Source organism: Terrapene carolina, unplaced genomic scaffold (genome assembly GCF_002925995.2).
Source record: "Terrapene carolina triunguis isolate 2854851 unplaced genomic scaffold, T_m_triunguis-2.0 Scaffold236, whole genome shotgun sequence".
Lineage (NCBI taxonomy): Eukaryota > Metazoa > Chordata > Testudines > Emydidae > Terrapene > Terrapene triunguis.
The window spans coordinates 12578379-12603559 of record NW_020664587.1 but is presented as its reverse complement, the minus strand read 5'-3'; the positions used below and the strand labels follow the sequence as shown (position 1 = coordinate 12603559).

The following is a 25181-nucleotide window of genomic DNA, read 5'->3' as shown; positions in this document are numbered from 1 at the left end:
GCCCATTGGGCCAGACCCTGCACTTTTTCCTCCAGCCAGGAAACCAATAGAAGATATTCTCCAAATAAGAACTGAGCGGGGCTGGCAAGATGCAGCGGCCTCTCTTGCATTTCCCCCCAGACACACACCTAGCGTGTGCTCACCCCCTCATCACCCACACAAGCCACCCCCCATCCCTGTAACACCCCCCCCAGCGTTAACTGCAAACGCTGTGGAGGGAGGGGGATAAACGGCCTATTTTCCCACTGAGCATCTCCCAGCCCGAGCACGTTCCCCATTGTATGGGGGGCGCAGCTCCTGCCTGTCCCCTCCCCACGCCTGCCATTGGGCGGGTATTTAAATGCCCGACACGCCCCTTGCTTTTGCGCGCTTATTAGCAGGCGCTTGGGGCGGGGAGGGGTGTAGTGATCCTCTCCGTCGGTCCCTACTTCAGTGCGCGGAGCTGGCTGCGACCCTGGAGACGGGGGGCACCGAGCTGATCTCCCCGGTGAGGGCGCGTCTCCCTCGCTCCTCGGATTTGTCGCTTTGCTTTTTGTGCTACCAGGAGTTTGCCCAGAAGTTTGGGGCAGCGGGGAGTGGCTTTAACCCCCCTCCCTCCCCCCGCATCTCAGGATTTTAGGAGCTTCACCATCGTTTTTTTGTTCCGTGCGCCTCCATTCCCTCCAGCCACCATGGGAAGCCAGGGCTCCAAACCGGCCAAAGGAGACGTGATGGCTCAGAAATCGGCCGATGTTGCTGCGGTGTCTCCCTCCAAATCAAACGGCCAGGTGGGTTTCTCTGCCCGGTTTGGGGGGGTTGGATCTTTGCTTTGTCCCCTTCCCCCGGTATAAGAAGGGGGCTCTCCGGGGGGAGCTTTAGGGCTACTGGAAAGTCTTCGCCCCCGCCCCGGAGTTGGGGGGGAGGGGGACCCTCCAGCTTTGCAGAGGCGAATTAGGCGCTGTCCCTTCCACCTGGCTCCTTTCTCTGCAGAAAGCATAGCCCTGGCGCGCTGGGTCTGCCCTGCGAGTGAGCCCCCCGAAACCCGCTTGGCTGGGGGAGGGGATCGTGCCCCAAACATGGGGGGGGGGGGGGAGGGGTGCGACCCCACCCTGCAATCTCCGATCCCCTCCCCCCCCCTGCGTTTTACTGCCATGGTCTCCCCGCCGCCCGTTCCTTGTCCCCCTCCCCGGGTCTTGCTGGAGACCGCGGCGTGGGCTGCCTTTGTTTGGCGCTCAAGCCCCGGGCAGCCCCGAGTGCTCGGTGGAAAACAAAGGCAGGACCCGGGTCCAGAACAGGGGGTGGGGGCGGCGGTGGCCGCATTCCAGGGCGAACCCCGGCGAGCTCCCGCGGGCGGCTCGAGGGGTCTGGTTTGGAGGGGCGAGAGCTTCTCACGCGTTTGCTAAGCGCCTCCAGTTAATGGGGGGGGGGGCTGCGTTCCTCTACCCACCCCAAATACACCAGTGGCCGAAGCCCCGGGGAATCGCACTGGGGCGGGGGGTTCGCTAGGGCGCACTCTGGAGCGGGGCGAGGAGACGCGAAGGGAAACGCTGCTGGGAAGGACAATGAATGCAGCCAGGCTAAGGACCTTTGCAATTCGAATCACTGAGGTTTTTCTTCCCGGGGAGCTGAGACCCCCCCCCCCACACCTCCCCTTTGCGGCTCTACCCGGGGGCGGGGGATTGCAGGGCTGGCTCCCCCAGGGAGGGACAGGGGGGCCTTTTTTTTTTTTTTTTTTGGGGAGGGGGGCTTGGGGAGGGGGGGGGGGGGGGGGGCAGTCACGGCTGAACCCCCCCCCCCCCGCTTGCATCGTGCAACAATGCCTCTGGCGGGCGGCAGCAAGCTCCCCACCCCGCCCGGGCTCTGGAGGTGGAGCGCGAGCGCCAGCTGGTGGCGCCGCAGTAGCGGTTCCTCTTAGGCGAACACCCCCCGTTTTATCCCCCTGAATTTAGGGCCTGGCTCACCTGCGCTGGCAACTGACCAGCTGGGACTGAGTTTCTGCCGGGCTGTCCAGCACTGGGTTAATTGCGGGGCACGCCTGCTCCATTAGGCTATGGGGGGGGGTTCCAGATAGAGGGTTATAACTGCACCCCCCCTTCCTCCCAGTACATTCCTCCCCATCTGCCAATTGTACCCTCTTTCCCCCCCCCCATCAGCCATAGAGCCCCTGGACTGGAGCAGGAGCCAAGGCTCACTTGCCTGAACTCCGTGGGAAGAGAGCTCCAGCCTTGTGCATTAGCCACTGGGAAATCCTTCCACTCCTCACCCTGCTCTCTGCCAGGTGAGACTGACTCGCTGGCTAGTGAGCATATCATGGGGCATGCTCCTGACCTAGCTTTTGCCTCCTGATCAGTTTTCCCAAGAATTGGGTTTTATAGCCACCACCAGCTCATCTCCGGGAGGTGACAACGCCTTTTAATCCTACCAGCTAAAGTCACTGAGGTCTGGGGGAAGTGGTGGTATTCTGGATCTCCAGGGTCTAGCTATAGTATCTAATATGTCATGGTTCCCTCTTCCACTAGGAGAATGGCCATGTGAAGATAAATGGGGATGTCTCACCAAAGGCTGATGGAGAAGCCCCACCACTGAATGGCAATGGATCTGCGGAGCCAGTCAAAGATGAGGCCAAGGCAGAGTCTGGCAGTGGAGATGCCATTGAGCCAGCCCCAGCTGCTGAAGGTGGGGAGGCCAAGCCTGATGGTGCTGCAGCCTGCAAGGAGACCCCCAAGAAGAAGAAGAAGTTCTCTTTCAAGAAGCCCTTCAAGCTGAGCGGGATCTCCTTCAGGAAGAACAAGAAAGAGGCTGGGGATTCTGCTGTGTCCTCTCCCACAGATGACCAGGCCAAAGCAGAAGCCAAAGGAGAGGAGAACCCTACCTGCTCTGCCAATGAAATGGAGCAGACCAGTACAACACAGGAAGAGAAAGCGGAGGAGAAAGCTGCTGCAGTGGACAGCAGTCCGGCTGCTGCTGAGGGGCAGCAGGAAGCGGAGCCTAAAAGGGAAGATGCAGAAGCAGGGGAAGCCAAGGAGAAAGAGGAACAGGAGCAGCAGCTGGGGGAAAGCCAGGAGGCTACTGCTAAGCCAGAGGAGTCCTCAAAACCCGTGGAGCCTGAGGCCAGTACAACACCTGCAGCAACTGAGCAGAAGGAAGAATAGAGCCCACTTGACATTATCATAACTTAAAGACTTTGTGCCATCCTCCTCCCAATAACACCGTGGACTTGCTGCCTTGCCCACACACCTGTATGTTCAAAGTAGAACTGACAACACCTAAAATTAAGATGCCTGAATTATTTCCCTCCTTCCCCCTCCATGCAGCTCACTGTTAGAAAACTGGTCTGGATTCCCACCACCACCACTTGGGACTAGTTTGCCTGAATCCTTTAAACCTGGAGGAAGATGATCCTGGACATAACTGGAATTTAGTCATGCTCCATCTATTACACCAAACTCTGGGCTCTCTACTGATCTACTGCCTCTTTTCCACTAATCCTCCAAGCAGCTTTCAAAGTCCAATAAGCCACTGACTGTTCAACGGATTCTTTTTCTTGGTTTAAATTCCTGGTTCTGACTTCATTTAAAGTATTTTGGGCTTTTTATAGAAACAAACAGTTTAAAAGCTAATCTGGTTAGTTTTTTATAATGTCTTACTATTGGCTTAAACCCATAAAGCTTGTAAGTCCGCTGTGTTTAATTTTACTTCTAAGGGGTAACTTTTCTGGGGTGGGGGGAGGGAGAGTGCAAACTGTATAATGTGAAGTTTTTTTGTTTTCTCTGTAAATAATTTTTAATGGCCAAAACATTTGATTTGCAATTTTCTAACTCTAAAAAAAAATTGTCTGGGTTTCCTTGTAACATTTGAAAGGAATAAATGGTGACCCCTTCCTGGGTATACTTCTTGACTTTGTCTGGGATACTGAAGGAGATGCTTATTTAGCCTAATGGCTGTTGCACTTAATCATTTTATTGCTAACTGTAGTAGCACTCAATTGACTTGAGCGCATCTAAAGCTGGACAAGCTACACACCACTGTTCTGCAGGGTCTGTGTCCCAGACTGCCCCATGCTGTGTGTAATGTTTTTGCATGTTGTGTGAACCTGACTTCTCCCTAAATGAATTCTTTAGTTAATGGTCTCTACAACATATTGATCTCAGTGGTTTGAGTATTAGTCTGCTAAACCCAGGGTTGAGCGTTCAATCCTTGAGGGGGCCAGTTAGGGCTCTGGGACAAAAATCAGTACTGGGTATGACCTTTCAGGGTCCCTTCCAGTTCTGAGAGAGGTAATAAGCTAATTCTAAAAGACCACTTGGATTGATAGACAAAGCCTGTAATGACTTGACTGGGGTTGTGTGAGACATGCATGGCTGATCACTGGGAGAGGGGGAACACTTGGTAATTAATTTAATCTAGAGCCCTTGAGGTAGGGAAGTAAACACTTTACAGTCAGAATTCAGGCAGAGATTAGGTGGCTTGTCCAAACTCACCTAGGAGCCTGTGGTACAGCTGGAAACTAAACAAGTGTGAAGTCTTCTCTATTCACTTAAGAGGCCAGGCTTTTTCTGTAAAACCAGAGGGCAGGAGCAACAATGATATGATAAGGCTGCACCTTTTAAAGGCTCAATTTGTATTGTACTGGGGCTGTAGTCTGTACCTATTCTCATTCAGGAGTCTTTTTTAATAAACTTCTAGAGAAGTCTTGGCTGAGGTGTCCCCCAATCAGACAGACAGCGCACAGGGGAAATGTGCAGCTATAGGCCTCTCCTTCAAAAGGTGGATTGCTGCCTGTAATGACTGACAGCTGCTATAGTAGAATGACTATGTATGGCAAAGTACTTTACCCCATTAACTATCCTGTGGTAGAGCATTCACCCTACCATCAGTGCTATGAGGCTAAACTTGACTGATCTCTAGCTCAAGTCTCGTCTCTACTGCATAAGATCTGGTTGTGAAACTGGTACCTTCAGCACAGCTGGTGTGTTGTCCATATTGTCCTGCAGAATTAAAGTTGTCACCTCTTTAACTTACCTTTTGAAGGTGGTACATGCTGCAGGTCCATAGAAATGGGCACAGCTGCACTTACTGGTAGGGATCATTCTACAACCTATATTCTTACACATGCAATGGTATGTGCTGCTATAGGGTTAACTGTACCAGTACTGGAGAGCTGTGTGGCAGCCATTTTGAGCACTACTGAACCACAGAGACTTGCATGCTAATGTTCACAAGCTGACAATACAATATGGGTTGTAGTCACTGCCTCATCCCTTGGAAATGGAGATGCCCATCCTCCCCTTCAAATTAATTGACAAAGGGGATAAATGAAAGGGATCTAAAAGGATTAATTATGACCCATCACTAGGCTTCCTGCTGGAATAGGTTGCTCCCCATGTAGGGAAATACTAGTTTATGAACCTTTGATTTTCTGCACCTTACACAATAGCAAGTAAGAATCTTAGAACTGAATCAGGCACAATAACCCACTCATCTCATTTAAGATGTTTCTAGATTTCAGTTGAACTACAACAAAACAGTGCTATGCCTGACCCCATTTTTTCCCCTCTTCCAATTATACCAGCAGTCACTGCCCAAGTGGCAGAAGTCAACTGCCTCCTAATTAAGTAGCAGACTGAAGATAATCAACTTCAGGAAGGACTGAAACAACGTTCTCAGCAATGAGAAAGACTTGACCTACTCAGTTCTCCAGGGGAAATCCAAACCAAGGTGCACACCCCAGTTGCAGCGAGGACAGTGCTGCACAAGAACAGCTGAGAGCTGCTTAAAGGGAGAGGAGAGAAGAAATGTCTCTCTAATGCTTAGTGTAAAATGTAAGGGGGAATACAATGCAGGAACCATGGCAAACAGACCCAGCCATTCATCAAAGGGGCAGCTGGAGAATTAGGATACCGTAAACACTTTAAACAAAAGAAAAGTTGAAAGGAAGGTAAGGCCTATACAGGGACCTGTAAATGAAAAGAGCAACAGAGCAAATTCAGTCCTGCTATAAATACAGTGGCTTCAAAGGATGAATACAGGGCAGTTTGCTTACCAATAGGGATAGAGGACACAGTAAGCAATCACCCAAAGCCTTGAATTTCAATGGTTAAGTTTTTCAACAGTGATCTATATTATTTTGTCATCACTAGTCTACGATCTACAACAAGTAGACCCCCTCCCTCCCTTTTATGTCCTCTGACCACAAAGAAGGGTAAGATTCACACCAACATAGAAATGTGTCATTTTTATTACAAAGATTTTCAAAATAAAAAGCATCTTTTAAAAAACCACAATATATTTCCCCCCCCAGACACACAGATACAGCGATCTCTCACTTCACAAAAACGTAAAAGAGCAGGAGGAGCCGCAGTCAGCTTCAAGAGACTAGAGATGGTGGAAAAGAAGAGTACTTAAAAAAATAAAACATTTAAAAATAACCTGTGTTAAGTTAGCAGCATTACTGGAGTTGAAACCATCAGCAGCGCTCTGTGGGAGGTACAGATGCTCTAGTGGACAGAGGTATCCCCCTGAGAAAACAGCAAGTGAAAGCTGCCTGCAGAACTTCTGCAAGGCTGGAGCTCAGTGAAGCATTTCACAGAAAGCTCATCCAATGATTAGTTATGAGACGTGAGATGCAAGGTAAAGGCCAGTTCTGTTCTCAAGCAACGGGGGGTGCTGCTGTTCCATTACAAAGAGAGCAGCTTAAGTTGCAGGTTCAAAAGGTTCCCCCCAGTTACTGGCCTGGACAACAAGGAGAAAGGTCCTATCTAAAAACATTTGTGCTTCACATCAGATGAGAATTTTCAGCAAGTGCCACATTGACAAGCAGCTTCAACCAGGCTCTTCGCAAGCTGGTCTTTAGCTGACTTGGGATTTCTGTAGTGGTTTCAGTCTAGGACCTAGATCAGCACTCAGAATGCACATTATGTAATCACGGGTAGTCGAGAGGGGGAAAAAGCAGGGAGAGCTACGCAGGAAGACAATAGGCAGTAATGCATTTCCCCCCACATAGGGGTTTTGGTATATGAAGAAAAATATTCTTTTGAGCCCTTCTCTCTCATATGAGATGTATAATGCTGCCACACTAACTTGACTTAAAATAATCCACTTTAGAAAGTTTTATTTAAAACACCAGCTAGCTGGCAGTTTTCATTTTGTGCTATCCAGATCTACACCTTAGAACAGGGCACCTTGGGCTGCTACACCAGGGAACGTTACATATTTGCTTTCAAACTGCTTCAACTCCTTCCACAAATCCACTGCGGTAGATAGCCAACTTTAGTCAAGAACTGCACTATTTGACCCTGAGAACTGGCATCAGCTTGCAGTTACTTACTATGGTGTAATTGGACCAAAGACCATAGGAGCAGTTTCTCTCACAGGCATAAGTTGGGAACTCAAAAGTTCTCCCAAAGTTTCATGGCCATATTTCCACCTGACTTGAAAGTCAGACACTTTCTACTTTATATTTAAAAAAAATAAAATAAAATAAAATTCAGTATTCTCCCAAGGGCTATTTCAAAGAGAGGGTAGAGAAGAGGAAAATGATTTTTAAAAAACACACCAGAGAGGCAGCGGAAGGCAAGAGTGAAACTTCCCTGTCACTAATTCTGAATAGTGCAGGTCTGTCTACTCAGAACCCTCCCCATCTGCTCTCAGCGGAATGCAGCAAGGAATAATTTACAGTTCTTAAGTCATTTATATATTTATATAGAAATATATACAGAAACATATAAAATATAAACCCTGTGGAATGGGAGGCTACCAGAGAAGCAAACGTATAACTATGTACTGAAAGGTATTGTCCAGCTGCAGTCATCTTAGGCTGATTTAGTCTCTTCCTTTACCCTGTAGAGCCAAGAGTGGAGAGCGTGTGTTAAGGAACTGACAAAAGAATCAGATTGTGATCAAGCTGTAGCAAAACAGTGGAGTAACATGTTAAAGCCTTTACCCTTAGGTCCTGTCCTAACAGATGCACCAACATCGGTCCTTATCTTACACACACACAATGAAGTTTTACACACATCGCAAAATATTTTTAAGCACTTCTCTAGCACCTTTTATCCAAGGACCTCAAAGTGCTTTACCAAAAGAGGGCCTTGGGTATTATCTATAATTTACAGATGGAGAAACTCAGAAAGTCACCTACAGGGAGCACCTAGAAAACCATCCTGCTGCTCAACTCCCCAGCACCTAAGTCACATTGCATCCTAGTGTGTGTGTGTGGGGGGGGGGGGGGAATCCATAAGGCAGAAGTAGGTCTCACCCTTTGGGTTCTGCTTTCTCCTCTTTGGCTTTTTCCTCTTCTTTCTCATCTAGAAAAGAAAAAAACCCAAATAGCAAAGAGGCACAGAAATAGCAACCACTCACCAGCCCCACCTGGCAGAATCAGACACCAGTCAGGGAGGTCCAATTACATTAGAAATCACTGGTGAGGCAGTTACAGTAGAAAAACAGATAATGCCAGCTACTCTGCATGTGTGGGGCAGAGTCTGGAAACCGGCGAACCCTTCAGGTATCCACACTTGAAGCCATAGTCTGGGGCAGCAACCTGTTTTGAGCCACTTGTGGCACCCTGAAGCTCCGTATTCTATTGTCCTCCAATCTGAGTCATAAATCTTCATAGTAACTACAGCAGTTGTCCCAGCAACAAGAAAAGAAAGAACAGACCAGCAGAGAGTCAGACAGCTTGTGTTTGAAGCCACAGAATGTTTCTGGGTGGCAGTGACAAGGATTTTTGCAAATCTGGCAACACGCTGTATTATACCAGATCTCAGGGAGCCCGCAATGATACAGCTCAGGTTGTAGCCTTTATGTAGTTATTTTGAGGACTCCACTAACAGTCACCTCATTCTAAGCTTGTTACATGCGTATTTCTCTTTGGAACAGGTTAGAACGGTCAGTGGCTCAGGCTGCATTTGCGCACATGTGGCCTGTAGTTTGTTAAAGGTAGACTAGCCACTGATTCACAGCACTATGCTCACTCTACCAATGAAGAGAACTGTCACCAAAGAGAGACACTAGGAGGGCCCCACTGCAGCAAGTCGGTGCAAAGGTAATTAGGGCTAGTGGCTAGACAATGTGGTATTCTGAAGGAGTTTGGGGTTATGACGCCTATAACCCCAAGGAACCAAACGACTCAGATGTTTGTTCCTCTTCTTCCCAAAATACCTAAAGCCTCACATTGAACCTTTAGCAGAGGGATGATCATCATTAGGCCTGCTGGAGCAGAGCGATGAGGGCAATAGCACAGAAGTATCAGACATTGTCTCAAAGCCCAGTACTTTGTTTTTCCATCTTCATGGTAATTGTTGGGATGGTGACACGAGGACAGATTTTAACAGTTGCCAGACCAGAGCTGACCTTGGTAAACCCACCTAAAACCAGAATCGGAGAGAGCAGAGTCTTTTTTGCCTTGGGGAAGAAGAAACTTCCCCAGCCTGGGTGAAATTAGAGCACTCATGGAGAGTACACCAGTCAGTGCTTAAAATGCGAGGATGGGGACAGTTAGACGGGGTCACAGACCTGGCAACATTTGTTTTTGTTTGTTTTAATTAAGCCAGGTCGCACTTTAAGCGCTGTCTTATCAAAGCAGCTGCCCCAGATTATGAGACCCCACGCCAACACGCTCTTTCCAGACTACGTTAAGCACTGTGTCAGTCCCATGCATCACTGGGGTGTTGTTACTAAACTCCTGTTCTCTATTAGCCTGCCAGGCAACCCGGGTTTAACTCTGGCAGCTCCTTCAAGGTTCCCATTGATAGTGGAGTGGTTCAAACATCATCTCTCACACATCAATCGTCAGCAATCTATAAGATGAACCGCAGAAACATTAACTTCTGCAACAAAAACGCAGCTTTACTCATCCCTCACATTACAGAGTCCTGCTCTAGGGAGCAGTCCGACATACGGCTAGTTCCAGTTTTACACCTACCTTTCTTCTCTTCCTCCTCCTTATCATCTTCTGCTTTTACGCGCTTGGACTTCTTAAAATTGGCAACATTTTTGCGACCACCTTCCCCTTCATCTTCAGAGTCTGAGAATTCTTCATCACAGGCTATTCTCTTGTCAGCAGAGCGCACTGAGAGCAAAGAGGGAGAAGCTACCTCAGTCACACTGGAGTCTTTTTCCCAGGGGTCCGTAAGGCAATAAACATTTAGGAAGGTACATGTGGAATGCTTGGCCGTGCCAAAAATCTTTACTACTGTGCAGCAATACAACAATCCTACTAGAATCACAGCTTAGCCAGCTACTTGCAGCAGCCAAGGTCAGAACCGGAGATCTCTCAGTGTAACAAGTATATGCGCCTTGGGTTAGGTTTACAGCAGAATGTCTAGAGCTGCCAGCACAAACAGGTTAACTAACTTCACACTGGGAAAATCTGACTCCCAGACCCAAAGGGCATAAGACAGCCTGGATATAAGCTAGTGTTTTCACAGCTAAAGGGCGACTTTTGCTAGAACAGCGGGAGCCTGTCTTCTGGCAGCATAAACGGACAGTGCAGCTTTCAGTGTTTTGTCAGTCATTTCCCCACAGGAGGCTTTGGCAATAGTTCGAGCTCTAATATTAAATCTAGATTCTTTCGTTAAGGAAGTTATCTAGCAACAGCACTGCTTCACCAAGGGAAGGTTCAGCAGCATGGTCCGTGATCACGCAAGGCAACCTATGCCCACAGCCGGGCACCTACTTGAAATGCGTTTGTCAGGATCCTCTTCATCTTCATCTCCACTGTCCTCTTGCACGGCATCCTCGGGAATCGGCTGCATCTGGACACCAGGGGCATGAGGGAGCATGCGTAGATTCTCAAATAGCCGCTGCCTACAACCAGCAAAAAAACAAACCAAAACCCCCACATGCTGGTGATCTAAAAGGCATTAACAGAAACAAGCCCCCAGTGTAAGGGACCAATCTTGCTAGGAGTAACAGACAACACTTACTTAATCTTCTCAAGATACTCATTGGTGTTCTGGTTGGTCATGTTCGAAGGACTGATGTGGAGCTTAAAGTCTGGTCCAAAGTATTCAAAATAGTCATTATATGGAAGCTCTGCACAAAGATTAGAAGACAGAATAACCTTGATTGGTTACTGGTCTGGTATCGAAACAGCAAACATCACATGAGCTTCAAGGTGCTATGAGAATAAATGGAACATTTCCTTTTGGGGTGACTGGAGCTCTCCTGGGATGCTCAGAAAAACAACTTTGTGACAGTGGGGCCAAAGACTATTCGCTGCTTTAACCCCATGGTGCCCACAACAGGCCTTTTAGTTTCAGTGAGATGGCAGGACACACCAACCATTGTGTGCTGTAGGGGAAAAATAGTTTCTAAGGAGGCACTAGAGGACTAGAATACACCACATACACAGCGGTAGCTCAGAGAGCTCTAACACGATAACAATCAGCAGCCAGTGAAGTGTCCAGGCTACTTCACAGGTCTCCTACACCTACTCGGAGCAATTTAAATTTTCCCCAAGCTCTATTACTAGACACCCATCCTCTCAATACAACACATGATAGTCTTACCATTTGGAATTTCCGTGTCCAAAGCCACGGCAGTCTCATAAGTCCAGCATCTAGCCACGTTGCGGATTGTGTAGCCACCCCCTCCTAGCATCAGCATAGGCAAGTTAAAACTCTTTACGAACTCCACACACTTGGCATGACCTGCAGCATAGGGAATGGGAGAAAGTTCATAGCCTCACTGGGTAACTGGACAGTAAGCTTTTCAACACAGTGATTACATCAATCACACAAGTGCCACCACAGATACTGTATTTTACATGTCTGAGCTTTCCTCAAGACCACCGCACTGGTTTGACTGCTTTGCTAGAAGCAGTGTCCTCTTACCTTTGATGGTCAGATTAAAACAGCCCAATCTGTCCCCTGACAGAGAATCCGATCCACACTGTAAGGCAACTGCACTAGGCTGGAACGTCTCCATCACTTTAGATATCACCTGGACAAGAAATCCGTTGTTACACACTCCCTTGGGACGGTGTCACAGCAACACAATTTGAAATCCATGACACAGCAACACAATGAAATTCACTGATGCTTCAATGGCTGTTGCCTCCCTCCCATATTGGTGACATTGAAGCTCTTACAGATAAGAGTCTACAAGTGACCCGCTATAATTGTCAAGTAGGAATAAACACTAGGGAATCTTACAGCACAGGACTGCACCTCCCCTCATCAGAGTGCCACTAGAAAAAGACAAAGCAGCATCCAAGACTCACTCAGAAAAAAGAGGCTTACCGGCTTAAATATTGCCTCATAGGATTCATCGTCAATTCCGTCCCGGAGAGGATAGTTGACAGCATAATACTTGCCTTTGCCTGCACCAATATCCTATTAGAGTGAGAGACAGGAAAGACCACAGGGTCACCAGAGAAACGCCAACATACATGTGCCAACGCAGAAAGGAAAGTCTGAGATTCCACCAGGTTTATCAGAATCCAAGCCAAGGCATTTGGGGACATAAGCGGACATGATTCCAGTGACTTCAACAGAGGATTAGCCGTGGGGAAAGTGGGTACATTTGGCCTTTGCATTCAACTAAGCTAAGTAATGTCTAGACTGATAACGGAGATTGATAACGCGAGGTTATAGTCAAGAAAGGGAGTAAAACAGCACCTTGGAATTCTACTGACATGACAGCCCTTGCCTCAGCATCTAGTCAAACATTCAACTGAGTCAAATTGGAGTCAGAAGTTCTATGAAACTTGGGCCTCGTTGAGAGGGTCATTAAAAAATCCAAACAGGTGGGCCTTGTATCAGACCCAGTTACAAGCCAATAGCAGATTTTTAGAGGAAACAGGTTCCACAAGCAAGGATGCTCTACTGAGAATACTTTACTGCTTGCCCCAGAAAGTTCAATCCCAGGAACAGACACGAAGAGCATCTTGCTGTGATAGGATACATGGGAAGGAACAATTCCTACTGACATCTACTGTCTCACTCTGGGTCCGAGAGTTCTCAGTTGCACATTCCGCTAGTAAAAACTGTATGTCGTGCAGATCCAGTAGCGCTGCAGAAAAGCCAGATTTTATTCTCCCCTGCATCAAGGAAAGCGGAAAACTGGCCGTCAAGTTTCCAGTTCCAGACTCTACACTGTTGGCAAGGACGTACAGAGCAAAATGCAAATCAGGCTGCAGTCCGATACCAGGCTGAGCCTGCAGTATTGACAGTTGGAGGAATCTTACAAGAGTCTAGTTTTGATTTTTAAAAACAACTAAATATCTTCTATCTACAGAGCACACTACCATACCAAAGCACTTGACAAAAAAAAAAAAAAAAAGAATTTCACTCACTGCTGTAGTGTGGCCGCTTCTAAGATCGAACGTGGCAGCTAGCTACAAGTACATATCATCCCATAACTTAGGACAGTCAGTGACAATTCTACACCCAACTAAAACTCAAGGGGGAAATGTAGGTCAGGAGAATGCCATTACCCTAACTGGTATCAGACCATGACTCTAGGGTTAACATCCCTACCTCTTGAGAAGCAGGCAGGACCACAGTTGTGTCTCATATGAAAGACAGCACCGCCAGATAACCATGTCCCAGCATGGGCCATGAGGCTCAGCACCAACTCAGAGGGAGGAAAGCCACCTGCTGAATCACCAGTACCATTTCCGCAGCACAAGGTGCTCCTTTGTAGGTCTCCCATTCAAGTACTGGCATGGCCAGACCATGCATAACTTGTGAGATCAAAGCAATAGGGCCACAAGGGGAGCATGGAAGTCAGTTTGCCAATAAATACGGCCCACCAAGATGCGATGTTCAGAGTCCCACACTACGAGGCTGTAGACTAACTGACATCTGATGTCTGGGCATTGTTACTGTATAATAGATATAACACCACAGAGACTCAGCACTCACTCAAAGAACAAAAATTAATTGTCACACACATTTCTTATTAAACAAAGGCTGCCATTTTGAGAGAGTCCATCTAAACCAGCGAACACAGAAACAGCATTTTGGTGAAATTAGTTGGATAGTGAATAGATGGAACAAATCAAATTCCAGGGGAAGTTTCTACTAAGCCTCCAGTCTCACCCGCAGATCCCCTGTTCCTGGGAAGTATTCTCCGTACTTATGAAAGGATGCAGTCATGACACGGTCTGTGGTGTAAAAGGCTTCCTCCACGCCATCTCCATGGTGAATATCAATGTCAATATACAGCACCCTCTGGTGGTACCTAGAATCAGAATGGAGTCAAAATGCTGCATTTCTTCAGAATGGAAACTGTTTTCACCAGCAGAGCAAATGGGAGGAGAGTAAAGAACTTGGTGCTAATCCCCAGGCTGTATGGTTACCAATTTGCTGTCTCTCTCTGGAGTCTAAGCAAAACAGACGCAGAGCACTGACATACGCCTTGAATTGGTTGGCAGCGGAAAAGAATCACCGAGGAAATCGAAGTGGCTATTGCTGCTGCAGCAACTGATCTTTGATCAATTCAGTTTATACAGACTCAACCAGTGAATCGCACATTTTACGTCCAAGCCTCCTACTTAGAGCTGCCTCATGCCAAAAGTCGCCAGGATGGTAACCATCAGGACACAAATTACAGGAGTGCCACTTTTTCGTGCCAAGGAAGAAGCACCAAAGAGTGATCACACAATGCCTCCAGGCCTTTCATCTACTGCATCATACCATAAGTACAGCAACCCCTGCTGAAGAGAGGGCACTGCATCCAAAAAAAGACGTCTGATTAAGCCCTCCCGAGAAAAGACAGCTAACAAGGTAACAAAAAGGAGCAAATTAGGAAGAAAGTGGAAAGGACTCAAAGAAAATGCAGCAGAACGGACAAACAAAAAGGGATAAGAAGTACTGCACGTACTTTAGTAGCTCCAAGATGGCTAAGACAATGTCGTTGACATAACAGAAGCCAGAAGCCTCTGATTTCTTAGCGTGGTGAAGGCCTCCTGCCCAATTCACAGCAATATCGGTCTGTTGCTTGTTCAGCTTCACAGCGCTGGCTGCAGGGAGAAGAATTACAGAACATTAGCATGAAAGACAGAATGGAGCCCTGACAAACTCTGGAGAACAAACAAAGGCAGCATGCCCTGTGGGGTCACATGTGTCATTCCATATGCCTGCATGTATAACAGTACAAATATCAAAGGTTTAAACAACACTGGATTTCTCATACAAACCAGTAAGGCAGAAGACTCTCAGCTAGGGGGTGACAGTACTGTAATATCTCTGTAGAAGAGAGATCAGTGTAATGTAAAGGTGCTGGGAGGGTCAGATTAAGCATCTATTTTTACAGTACAGTCTTGCTCCCATGTCACACCTCTAGTTCAGAACATAAATGGGGAGCCTGATTTGAAAACAGGTCCACAGCCTGCTAGCTCGAGTCACGGTTAAAGTACAGTTTAGTTTTATTTATCGGTTTCCTAAAGAGAACCTTTCATGGATAGTTTTAGGTCACGTACACAGTTAGCTTTGTTTAGTTCTTTGTACAGATAACTAGGCAAAGGGATCTCCCACAAACCCTAGAGCCTGCACACAATTCCACTGTGTGGTTCCATGCGGTTCAGATCTTGGTAGAACCTAGAATTGTTTTGCCAGAAGCTGGGAATGGGCAACAGAGGATGGATCATTTGGTGATTCCCTGTTCTGTTCATTCCCTCTGGGGCACCTGGCATTGGCCACTGTCTGAAGACAGGATACTGGTTCAGACCAAAGGTCCATCTGGCCCAGTATGTCCATTCTTATGCTCAGTGCAACTTTGCATGGGTCTAAGGGTCAGCACAGATGAATCCTTTTGTAAGATCAGAGCCTTAGTGATAAGAGATACTTAGTGATAGGTACTTCAGATGTGTCTGTCAGCTGGACAAGCATATGTTTATCTTTTTGGAGTTTGAGTGTAGTCAGACTTTATATTTCAGAAAATAAGGATATCTATCAGTCTGTAGTAAGCCACAAAGCTTTTAAGCACATGTACAGTAAAAGTCTCTCAACGCTGCATTACACTGCAGCAAAAACTCACGAATAAGGATGCCATTTTATTTTAAATGATACAGGTTTTAGAGAGTTTGTTGAAATCTTCCTGCTTTTATTTTTCCTTCTTATCAAAAGAGAGAGACAAGTGGATTTCTTTTTGTAAAACAAAACACCTGCTCTGAGGCTGTGGTCACACAGACCTGGAGCAAGTTTTTATAAAAAACAAGATATCTTTAAATAAACCAAGGTTTCAACAACAGAGGGCTAGCTTTACTGAAACGAAGTCATTCACGATGCTTTCATTCCATACACAGAAATTCCTCAACGTGACCACTTAAGTGATCTCTGGATTAGTGAGAATATGGCTAATGTTGAAGACCCAGACCTTACATACAGTCATAAAGCATTCTCAACCACCGACCAATCTCATTCCAATGCATCGGGGCTTGAGAATGATCACAACATGTCAGACCAATTCTTTTACGGAATCTAGAAATGTCTCCAACATCATGTTTCTTTTCTGACAGAGCGACATTATGGACATTCTCCTAAAAAGAGAAAGCATCTAGGATTCTTGTGCTTACCAACAGAGCCTCCTGCAGACAGCTGACAAAACTCAAACAACCCATCAAACACCGGGCAATCTTCCCCAACATTGACTTGAAAAAGAAAGACATAAGTGTTAGCAGGACAAGCCTGCATACCAGAGGCAAAGTTTATGCTGTAAATCTAACTTAAGGACATAAACAGACTCAGTAGAGCATCAAATATATTAGCATCATTTATTTAATTTACATGTATATAATAAATAAAATGTTCAATGAGAAGTAGACAATCATCCCTTCACTAAAGACTTCATTGTATCAGTAGTCAGTTGTTGCAACCTTCCCTTCAGTCTTTGCTCAGCCCCTGCCATTACTGTGACAGCTTGCAGGAAAGGACAGAACCTGCACTTAAGGTTGGAAAAGCTCTCCACTGGTACACAGAGATGCTAGAAGTGCAAGTCCCCTGCTGCACTTTAAGACACTGAAGAATGAAACCAGCATTTCACATGCACTCTGGATCTACACTAGAGTTGCACCACCTAGTGGGATAAACTATAATAAAACCCAATTGTCAGTTAATCGTATTAGACAGTGAGTCGTGACACTATCAATTTAAAAATCACACATTGTAAACAGGTCTCCTTCAATATGTCACTAACATCAGCTTAGATTATCAAGACTGAACATTTCAAAAGTTCAGTCTGATTCTCATGAAGTATGCTGTTCATTTACTTTGCGCATTTCATAGCTTGGATTGAAAAAAAAAAAAGCCAATTTTTCTTCTAGGTTCTCAATCCTGTAGCATGTTTGGGTTGGAAACACTGCAGGGAAACCATTTATTTCCAAAGAATTTTTCCTATTAGAAATGTTTACATGATTTTTAAAAAGTTTCATAGGGCCTATGTTTTGCAAAACCTGTTTTTACAAAAATCTGTATGTTGTAATGAAGCTGAGCGGAACTTTTCCCTTTGTACTTAGGCAGGACTCATCTCCCGTGAATCTTCCCAGCATGAGAAATGTGCTTTCATTCAATTCTTCGCCTCCAAAAAGGCTAGTGAAAAATCATGGAGACAGTACAGTTGAATGAGCAAGTTTAAGCAGTCTCCAGATTTAAATGGAACTCGTTTCTTATGGACTGTAAGAATCAGGAGAGTCAAACCGAAATGTTCCAATTTGTACAAGTGTTCCCCAGTGGGGCATGGTCATTAGCAGTGGTTGAATAGTTCCCTCATCAGAGATGTGTGGGAATCTATTCCCAGCAAGTGGGGAGGTCTGTTGCTGCAGAATGTAAGCTTCCCATTACAACAAATTAAATTTCTAGCCCTTATGGCTGCAGTATAATCTTCTTGAGTCTTCAGACACACAGAATATCTATCGATGGACTGAGATTAAAGAGACCGTTTAGTATCACTGCTACCATTCAGAACCTTGTGGGCAGCAGCAAAACGGACAATTTTTTTAATAGTGTGACTCTGCTTCTGCTTGGCAAAGATATGGCCCTCTGTATAAGCAGAAGCAAACGGTGGAGCTATTCATTCATACGGAGACCTCTTCCCACCAAGCCCTTCAAAGCAGCCAGGAGATCAAGCCTTTTACAGCAATATGTGGCTCTGGACAGGGAAGAGAAAAAGTTCTCTGTCATTTCCAACAGCTAGAGCAGGGTCAGGAGCATCATATGCCCACTAGTCAGAGCCCAATATACTACTACCTAGCTCTTATATGGCATTTTTCCTCAACAGACCTCAGAGCACTCTACAAAGGGGGTCAGTATCATTATCTCCATTGTACAGATGGGAAAACTGAGGCATGGAGCGGCAAAGTGACTTGCCTACGGTCACCCAGCAAGCCAGTGGCAGAGCCAGGAATAGAACACAGGTGTCCCAGTCTAGTGCCCTACTCATTAGGCCACTCTGCCACTCATATCAAAGATGGGAGTCCCCATGATAGCACCCCTGTGGAAATCCCAGCACCCACTCCTTTCTCAACAGCTAAGAACAGAAAGGAGGCTAGGCTCCTCGCCAGGCACTGTCCTTGCACTTGGGGGGTGGGGCCCCATCACCTCCATCTTTAATCTCTATTTCTGGCTCATCGGATTAGTCCTCTGGCTAGGTGGTGGTGGATATATTTTGCAAGCCCTGTCAAGGAGGGGTCATTGGACTGAATTGTGAATTGGCTTGTGTCTCACCTCCATATGTACTAAAAAAATTTCACATTTAATTTCCTTAAAGTAAAACCCTTGCTTGGAAGTACAGTATAGAAAATGCTAAGCTGACCAGAGGGAGACCAGTGTGGGTGTTTATGAGCCATTCCAGTCTCAGCGGTAAGCAGTTAGGTTTGTGTCAATATGTACTTTAGTATGTTAAGGCATATTATTTACCCCAGGAAGTACTTTGGTACACATTACACATATTACTCATTCCTTTAGTCGTTACACTCAGATGCCTAAATACGGTGTGCATTTTGGCTCACAATAGTTTAAAAGTGCATATAATTCACCCTCTAGACCACAACTCTTTCAAGAGTTAACAGGGGATTACATATACACTTCATAAATATAAGCCCCATGGGCCAACAATTCTACAGATTTCCGGAATCAAGAGAGTGCACACAACCAATATACTGTTTTAGTGAACTCCTAGCCATTTTATTTGTCCAAATCAGCCAGAAAACTATAGTTCATTACCTATTAATTGCTGGAAAATGTTAGCATAGAGCTGCAGAAAGTCTGAAAAGGTATTTAAGATTCTATAACATGAAAGCTGCAAAAGATTTTTCCACATGGAGAGAGAAAAAAAAAATCCATGCATCTAAGGATATTCTAAGGCCAGAAAGAACTTTAGTCATTTAGTCCAACATCCTGCATAATACCGATTGAAGTTGCCTGTCAGGTGTGACATCAGAACTGAAACTAACACCACTTTCAGCATTGAGGGCCTGGTCCTCAAAGCCCTCAGTGCACAGAACTTCAGCTGAAGTCAATTTGAATTCAGGGCTTGCAGGAGCTAAATCTTAGTCAGAATAGAACAAATTGTGAAGCCACAATTTAAGCAGCCAGATATCTTGATGCTGACTGATAAAAGTCACAGAATATTTTATACTGGTAAGGACATGAATTCCACAGATCTCTAGAAATATCCCCAAAAGGAAGACAGTTACCAACAATATATCTCCTATTACAATAGGAAATAGTGACACTAGTGTTCCCAGATTATGAAAATATTACATAGATCTACAGATTCTAAAATAAAGACCAGCTCTCTGCATATCTACCATGCTGTGACCAACAACAGTACTCCTGCTTCAAAAAAACCCCATCCTTCCGATATCTGGGAAAGTTGGTCCCCAGAACGTCACCATCATTAACAACTCCAGAACCTTAGGTTACAAGTTGCTTATGCAGAATACCTGTTGTACAGGTATGTCCACACTGTTCCGTTTATAAGCTAGAAAAGAAGATGAAAGAGCTTCCACCGATCTCAAGATCAAAGGAGTTAGGGACAGAACCACAATGGAGGAAAAGAGTGTGGAACTCTGGCAAAAAAATAATAATCTAAGTGGTTAGGTTAATATGAAAATAATAATAAAAAAAAGACAAGTTTCATAAGATTCTCTCTACTCTTTTGACAATGAGCTCTAAGAGCTAACCAGGGTTCCCAGGACTACAGCTATTCAGGCTAAAAGCTGCAATACCATACGCATCGCTTACATCTCTGCATCTGCTTGCTGTACTCAGACATGTTATCAGGGCGAATAGATCTCAGAAATTTAATGTAGTCATCACTATGATACTTGGTCATTTCTTCTGCATTTGCTTTGTGGGGGCGCTGCAAGGAGAGAACAAAACAAGGTTTATTTGACATATATTCCTTCTCCCACTCCAATGCCTGCCTACTCTCAAGAATAGCAACAGCTAAAGCCAGTGCTATTAAAGCAAAAATAGGTCTACTTTCTAAGGCAGGGGTGGGCAAACTACGGCCTGCAGGTCAGATCCGGCCACTCAGGGCTTTGGATCCGGCCTGCGGGATCGCCCCCCGTGGCACCGCGAGCCCTGCGGCCCCCGGGCATGGGGGCAGAGGGCTCCGTGCATTGCCCTTGCCTCCAGGCACCGCCCCCCGCAGCTCCCATTGGCTGGGAACGGGGAACCACGGCCAATGGGAGCTTCGAGGGAGGTACCTGAAGGCGCAGCAAGGGCAGTGCACACAGAATCCTCCGCTCTACCCCCACCCCCCAGGAGCCACAGCGCTTCCTGGAGTGGTGCAGCGTGGGGCCTGGGCAGGCATGCAGGGAGCCTGCCCTGGCCCCGGTGTGCACCGCTGCCACCCCGGAGCCGCTTTAGGTAAGTGGCGCCGGGCCGGAGCCTGATCCCCGCCTGCACCCTGCCCCACAAATCCCTGCCCTAAGCCCCCTGCCTACACCTCGCACCCCAACTCCCTGCCCTGAGCCCCCTCCCACAGTCCGCACCCCTCCTGCACTCCTGCCCTGAACCCCCTCATACATCCCCCACCTCTCCTCTGCCCCAATCCCTTGCCCTGAGCCCCTTCCAGCACACCGCACCCCCTTCCGCACCCCAACCCCCTGCCCTGCATACAATTTCCCCACCCAGATGTGGCCCTCGGCCCAAAAAGTTTGCCCACCCCTGTTCTAAGGGGAAGAGGAATGTTATTATAGGAGACTGGGGCTTTTTATTATATGCCTAGGCATACGAAACAGTCACGGTATAGGGAGAAAAACATTTCCTATATATAGATTACCTGAACTTTGGAACAAAACAAGGAACACCCTGCTAAACACAAGACCAGCGGAAGTCTTAAAAGCAACAATCTCTTTGAATTACCTTCACCCTGACCTATTCCTCAGGAATATTTTCCAACTCTTTTTCCTCCATCTTGTTTCTCCACAAGTTCCCAATAAAACACGTGACAGTCTGCAAGACCCTGTGCCATTGCAATACAGTGACAGCTCGGGAAGTGGATCAAGCCCCTCCAGACAAGCTTCCTACTTCTCTCTCTGTGTCTGGGCCTATACTTACATAGATCTCCATTTTTCTGTAAAGGCCGTAGTTCAGCAGTAGGTTGTGGGTCATTCGGATCCTGTGGGGTTTCATTGGATGGCCCTGGCCATAATAGTAGTTTCCAACATCCCCTGAGAGCGATAAGCATTTGGTTACAGTGGAAAAGAACATTTTCTCCTCTGAGCAGCGTCACTGCAGAGGAAGATGACAGGAGCCACCTGGAACTCAGTCCCATCTGACCTTTATTTTGTCATTTTCTCTTTTCTACAGCAATATGTATGCTTGTCATGTTCCTCCACCCCCCCCCCCTTTTTTTTTTTTTCACATATTTAGACCAACTCTCATAGTTTCATGGGAGACTGGATAATTGATGTCTTGGAAAACCAAGGAAGTTTTCAGTGCAATTAACAGATGTTGGGGAACGTGACACTGTGGCAAATCATTGAGGGTTGGTTAATCGAGTTTGTACCATACACGGAAAGATCCCACCATGTACAAGCAGCTTCTGAGGGGCAAGAACAGCATTGACAGACATTTTACACATAGTTGTCCCTTAGTGCCGCCATCTCCCAAAATTCGAAACCTTCTAGGGTCACCTCCATACGGTTAGGATCAATTTTAACTCTGCTGTATTTAATGAAGTACTGTGTAGCCGAAGTTCTGGTCTGGAGCCAGGAACTCTCGAGTTCTAATGCCAGCTCAGACAACATCTTGTCTAATAGCCTCAAGCAAATCACTTGGACTCTCTGCCTCATCTTCCTCGTCTGTAAAATGGCAATAATGTTTCCTCACTCGCAGGGGCAGACGTGTATGTGTATTGTGCTGCTAAGACAGTTAATGCCTGCAATGCACTTTGAAGATCAACAAAATCCTAATATTTTATGGCCCCAATTATTTTAATTCATCCATCCTTACCAGGCTGTGCATCAAGGCTTATCCTATGGGTGATTCACACTCAACATTGACCAAAAAAAAAAAAAAAAAAAGTCAATTAGTTTCACAACCCCAAACCATCCTAGGAGGTAAGAGAGGCAATCTGGCCTGGCGGGTGACTCAGTTGAGAGTCTGTAATGTTTCATCATAGATCTCAACATTCAGGAGTAATTTTCACTGCCCCCGCAGCCTGCAGAGACTGAAACCTTTTCTACGCTTCCCCTAGTGTAGACAAGAGTAAAACCACAGTTTCCACTGGTGGAATTTAACTCTGCTTGAAACTGGGGTAGACTGCAGCTTTCCTTGTCTACCACAGAACTTTGCACTGGTGCAGCAATACCAATGCTGAAAATTAGGTTAATCCCAAGCATTAACAAGACCTGAAAGAACCACAGAGAAAGCTGAAGAGCCTAGCTAGGGAATCATCTGGCAGCCAGCACTTTCTAAATACCAAACTAACAGTGGGCAACTCACAAGTGATTTGAACTGACCAGTCTATCTTGAGGTTTATTTTACTAAACCAAGTTATTTACCAGCTCTCTTTTCATAAGCAGTGGGAATATCTTTGCAGCCTCTAAGGGCATGTCTACACTGCAAAAAAAGGTGTGTTCTTAACTTGGGTTAGCTAAATCAGGTTAAAATAGCAGTGAAGACATGGCAACTCCACTTTTAAGTTGGGTTACGGGCTCAAGTTAAAGCCTAAAGGGAGCCTGTACTGAATTTGAGCTGCTAACCTGAGCTGCTGGATCTTCACTGTTATTTTAACCCAAACTACCTAACTCAGATTAAACTAAATTAAGAGTACCGCCCCCCCCCTTTTTTTTTTTTGCTGTGTAGTCGTACCTTAAGATGCTATTACAAGCTGGACTCTACTAGCATCCTAGTCTATGTATAGACTGATTACAAAAAAAAAGTTTTATCATCACTAACACTATCCTGCTGTAAGAACACGTTGGAGACAAAGCACCATAATTTTACTGTTAGATCAAGCATAGGCAGGCGGTGGAGGAGCTAGAGTGCTGACTTTGCCTAGCTACCTCGTTATAAAAACTACAAGTGCCTTGTCCCCACTTCAGATTTTACAGCAATAAAACTAAGGCATGTTGGTTTTGTTTTTTACAGAGGATAACTAACAAAAACAAAAAACAAACACCACCTTTGTGTCCGTGACAACAAAGCCCTGGTTTATCACCAATCACCCATGCGTGAGTACACGTGTGAAAACTGTGTGTCTCCAGACCCGAGGAGCACTGTGGACCCTCAGACAGAGCCTTCATTCACCATCTGACAGTCACTGATATAGGTACAGCATTCCCACAACCACCACCACCAGAAACCAGTATTTCCAGGAACCCTGAAGGATGCACCAAAAACCTCAGGGCATTAATGTGGCACTGATTAGACATAAAATCAAAGTATTTGTGACCTATGTGCACATATCACCTGTGGATATTATTAGGATGAAAGTCAGACTTGCAATATCATGGTAACTGGCCTAACTTAAGGTCCCAATCCAGCAACAAGTTTTGCAGGGGTCGACCCCTGTCTAGCACTCCATTGAAATCAATGGGGTACTGTGCGCATGCAGGGGTGGATCTCATTTTAGAACCAGGGCTTAACATTGCAAGTTGCTGTACTGAAGAGATAAAAGTCACTGATATATACCTGATGGAGCAGAGCACTTAAATTAACCATACTAAGATGCCTGAATGATCACTACAAGCACATCCTAACCAAGGAGGTGGGAAAACTTTTTGGCCCAAGGGCCACATCTGGGAAAATATATGCAGGGCCATGAATGTAGGGCTGGGGCAGGGGTTGGGGTGCGGGAGAGGTGCTGGGTGTACAAGGGGGCTCAGGGCAGGGGGTTGGGACACAGGAGAGGTGCATAGTGTGGGAGGGGGCTCAGGGGAGGGGGTTGGGTTGCGGGGTGCAGGAGGGGTTTGGGGTGTGGGCTCCGGCCAGGTGCCGCTTACCAGGAGCGGCTCTGGGGTGGCAGCAGTGTGCTGCCTGTGTCCTTGCAGCCCGGGCGGGGGAGGGGGGAAAGAGCGGGGGCGGGCCGTTCCGTGTGCTGCCCTTGCCTGTGGGTACCTCCCCCAAAGCTCCCATTGGCTGTGGTTCCCCATTCCTGGCCAATGGGAGCTGCGGGGGGGGGGGTGTACCCACAGGCAAGATGCACAGAGCCCTCTGCCCCCCTCCCTCCCCCAGGGACCTGGTGCTGGCTGCTTCCTAACCCCACAAGACGACAACTAATAGTTATTCTGCTACAAGGATTAAAAAAATTATGATACACATGATATTTCCACAACATCTTTTATGAAGGAAGATCACAACCTGTAAGAGATCATTTCATCCATCACTGAAGCACACCCCCTGCTGGCAAGTAACACAGCAGTAAGTGTGGAACAGCAAACAGCAGTTATGTGATTGTGATTTCTCCCACTGAACTACAGGGGGAAGAAAGAGAGGCAGAATAGAATTACCCAGGTTGCAATTTGGCCAGGGCACCAGGAGCTAACACCCAACATTTGGGGAAGTGTCATGGAATGATTAAACACACACAAAGCATTGCCGCCCATAGCCAGTACCTACACCCACAATCCAACCAAGCATACGCCTGGTATTAAACAATACCCCTGGCCACAGAACATCCCCAACTAAAAGCAAGCAGCTGTTCTGAAGGAAGACAGAAAGAGAAAGGTCTGATTGATATTACCACTATAGATCTGAAAGTTTTCAGAAGCATCGAGGAGCCCCCTTCCCCAGTGTCCC

General features: G+C 46.4%; 2 protein-coding genes across 2 annotated transcripts in view; one reads left to right on the top strand and one right to left on the bottom strand.

Moving 5' to 3' along the window:
* The first annotated feature begins 397 nt into the window (after positions 1-397).
* Positions 398-3859, top strand: MARCKSL1 (MARCKS like 1). The gene is made up of 2 exons (XM_024199276.2): positions 398-767; positions 2499-3859. Exons 1-2 carry the CDS (start codon positions 672-674, stop codon positions 3129-3131), a joined length of 729 nt encoding a protein of 242 aa, XP_024055044.2. The 5' UTR covers positions 398-671; the 3' UTR covers positions 3132-3859.
* Positions 3860-6217: 2358 nt separating this feature from the next.
* The window catches only part of HDAC1 (histone deacetylase 1), a 19658-nt gene continuing 694 nt past the window's right edge, over positions 6218-25181 (bottom strand). Inside the window, exons 2-14 of the mRNA XM_026657114.2 lie at positions 21495-21607; positions 20172-20289; positions 16505-16579; positions 14812-14950; positions 14028-14169; positions 12225-12317; positions 11817-11925; positions 11493-11633; positions 10908-11016; positions 10658-10788; positions 9905-10051; positions 8237-8285; positions 6218-7818 (exon numbers count right to left, since the gene is read on the bottom strand). Coding sequence (XP_026512899.1) covers positions 7791-7818; positions 8237-8285; positions 9905-10051; positions 10658-10788; positions 10908-11016; positions 11493-11633; positions 11817-11925; positions 12225-12317; positions 14028-14169; positions 14812-14950; positions 16505-16579; positions 20172-20289; positions 21495-21607 — 1394 coding nt within the window. The 3' untranslated portion in view covers positions 6218-7790. The remainder of the gene's footprint in view (positions 7819-8236; positions 8286-9904; positions 10052-10657; positions 10789-10907; positions 11017-11492; positions 11634-11816; positions 11926-12224; positions 12318-14027; positions 14170-14811; positions 14951-16504; positions 16580-20171; positions 20290-21494; positions 21608-25181) is intronic.

Bases quoted from the DNA above. Each gene is read 5' to 3' on its own strand.
- MARCKSL1 (XM_024199276.2), top strand. From the start codon at position 672: ATGGGAAGCCAGGGCTCCAAACCGGCCAAAGGAGACGTGATGGCTCAG. The intron at 768-2,498 runs GTGGGTTTCTCT...CTCTTCCACTAG, and splicing joins CCTCCAAATCAAACGGCCAG to GAGAATGGCCATGTGAAGAT.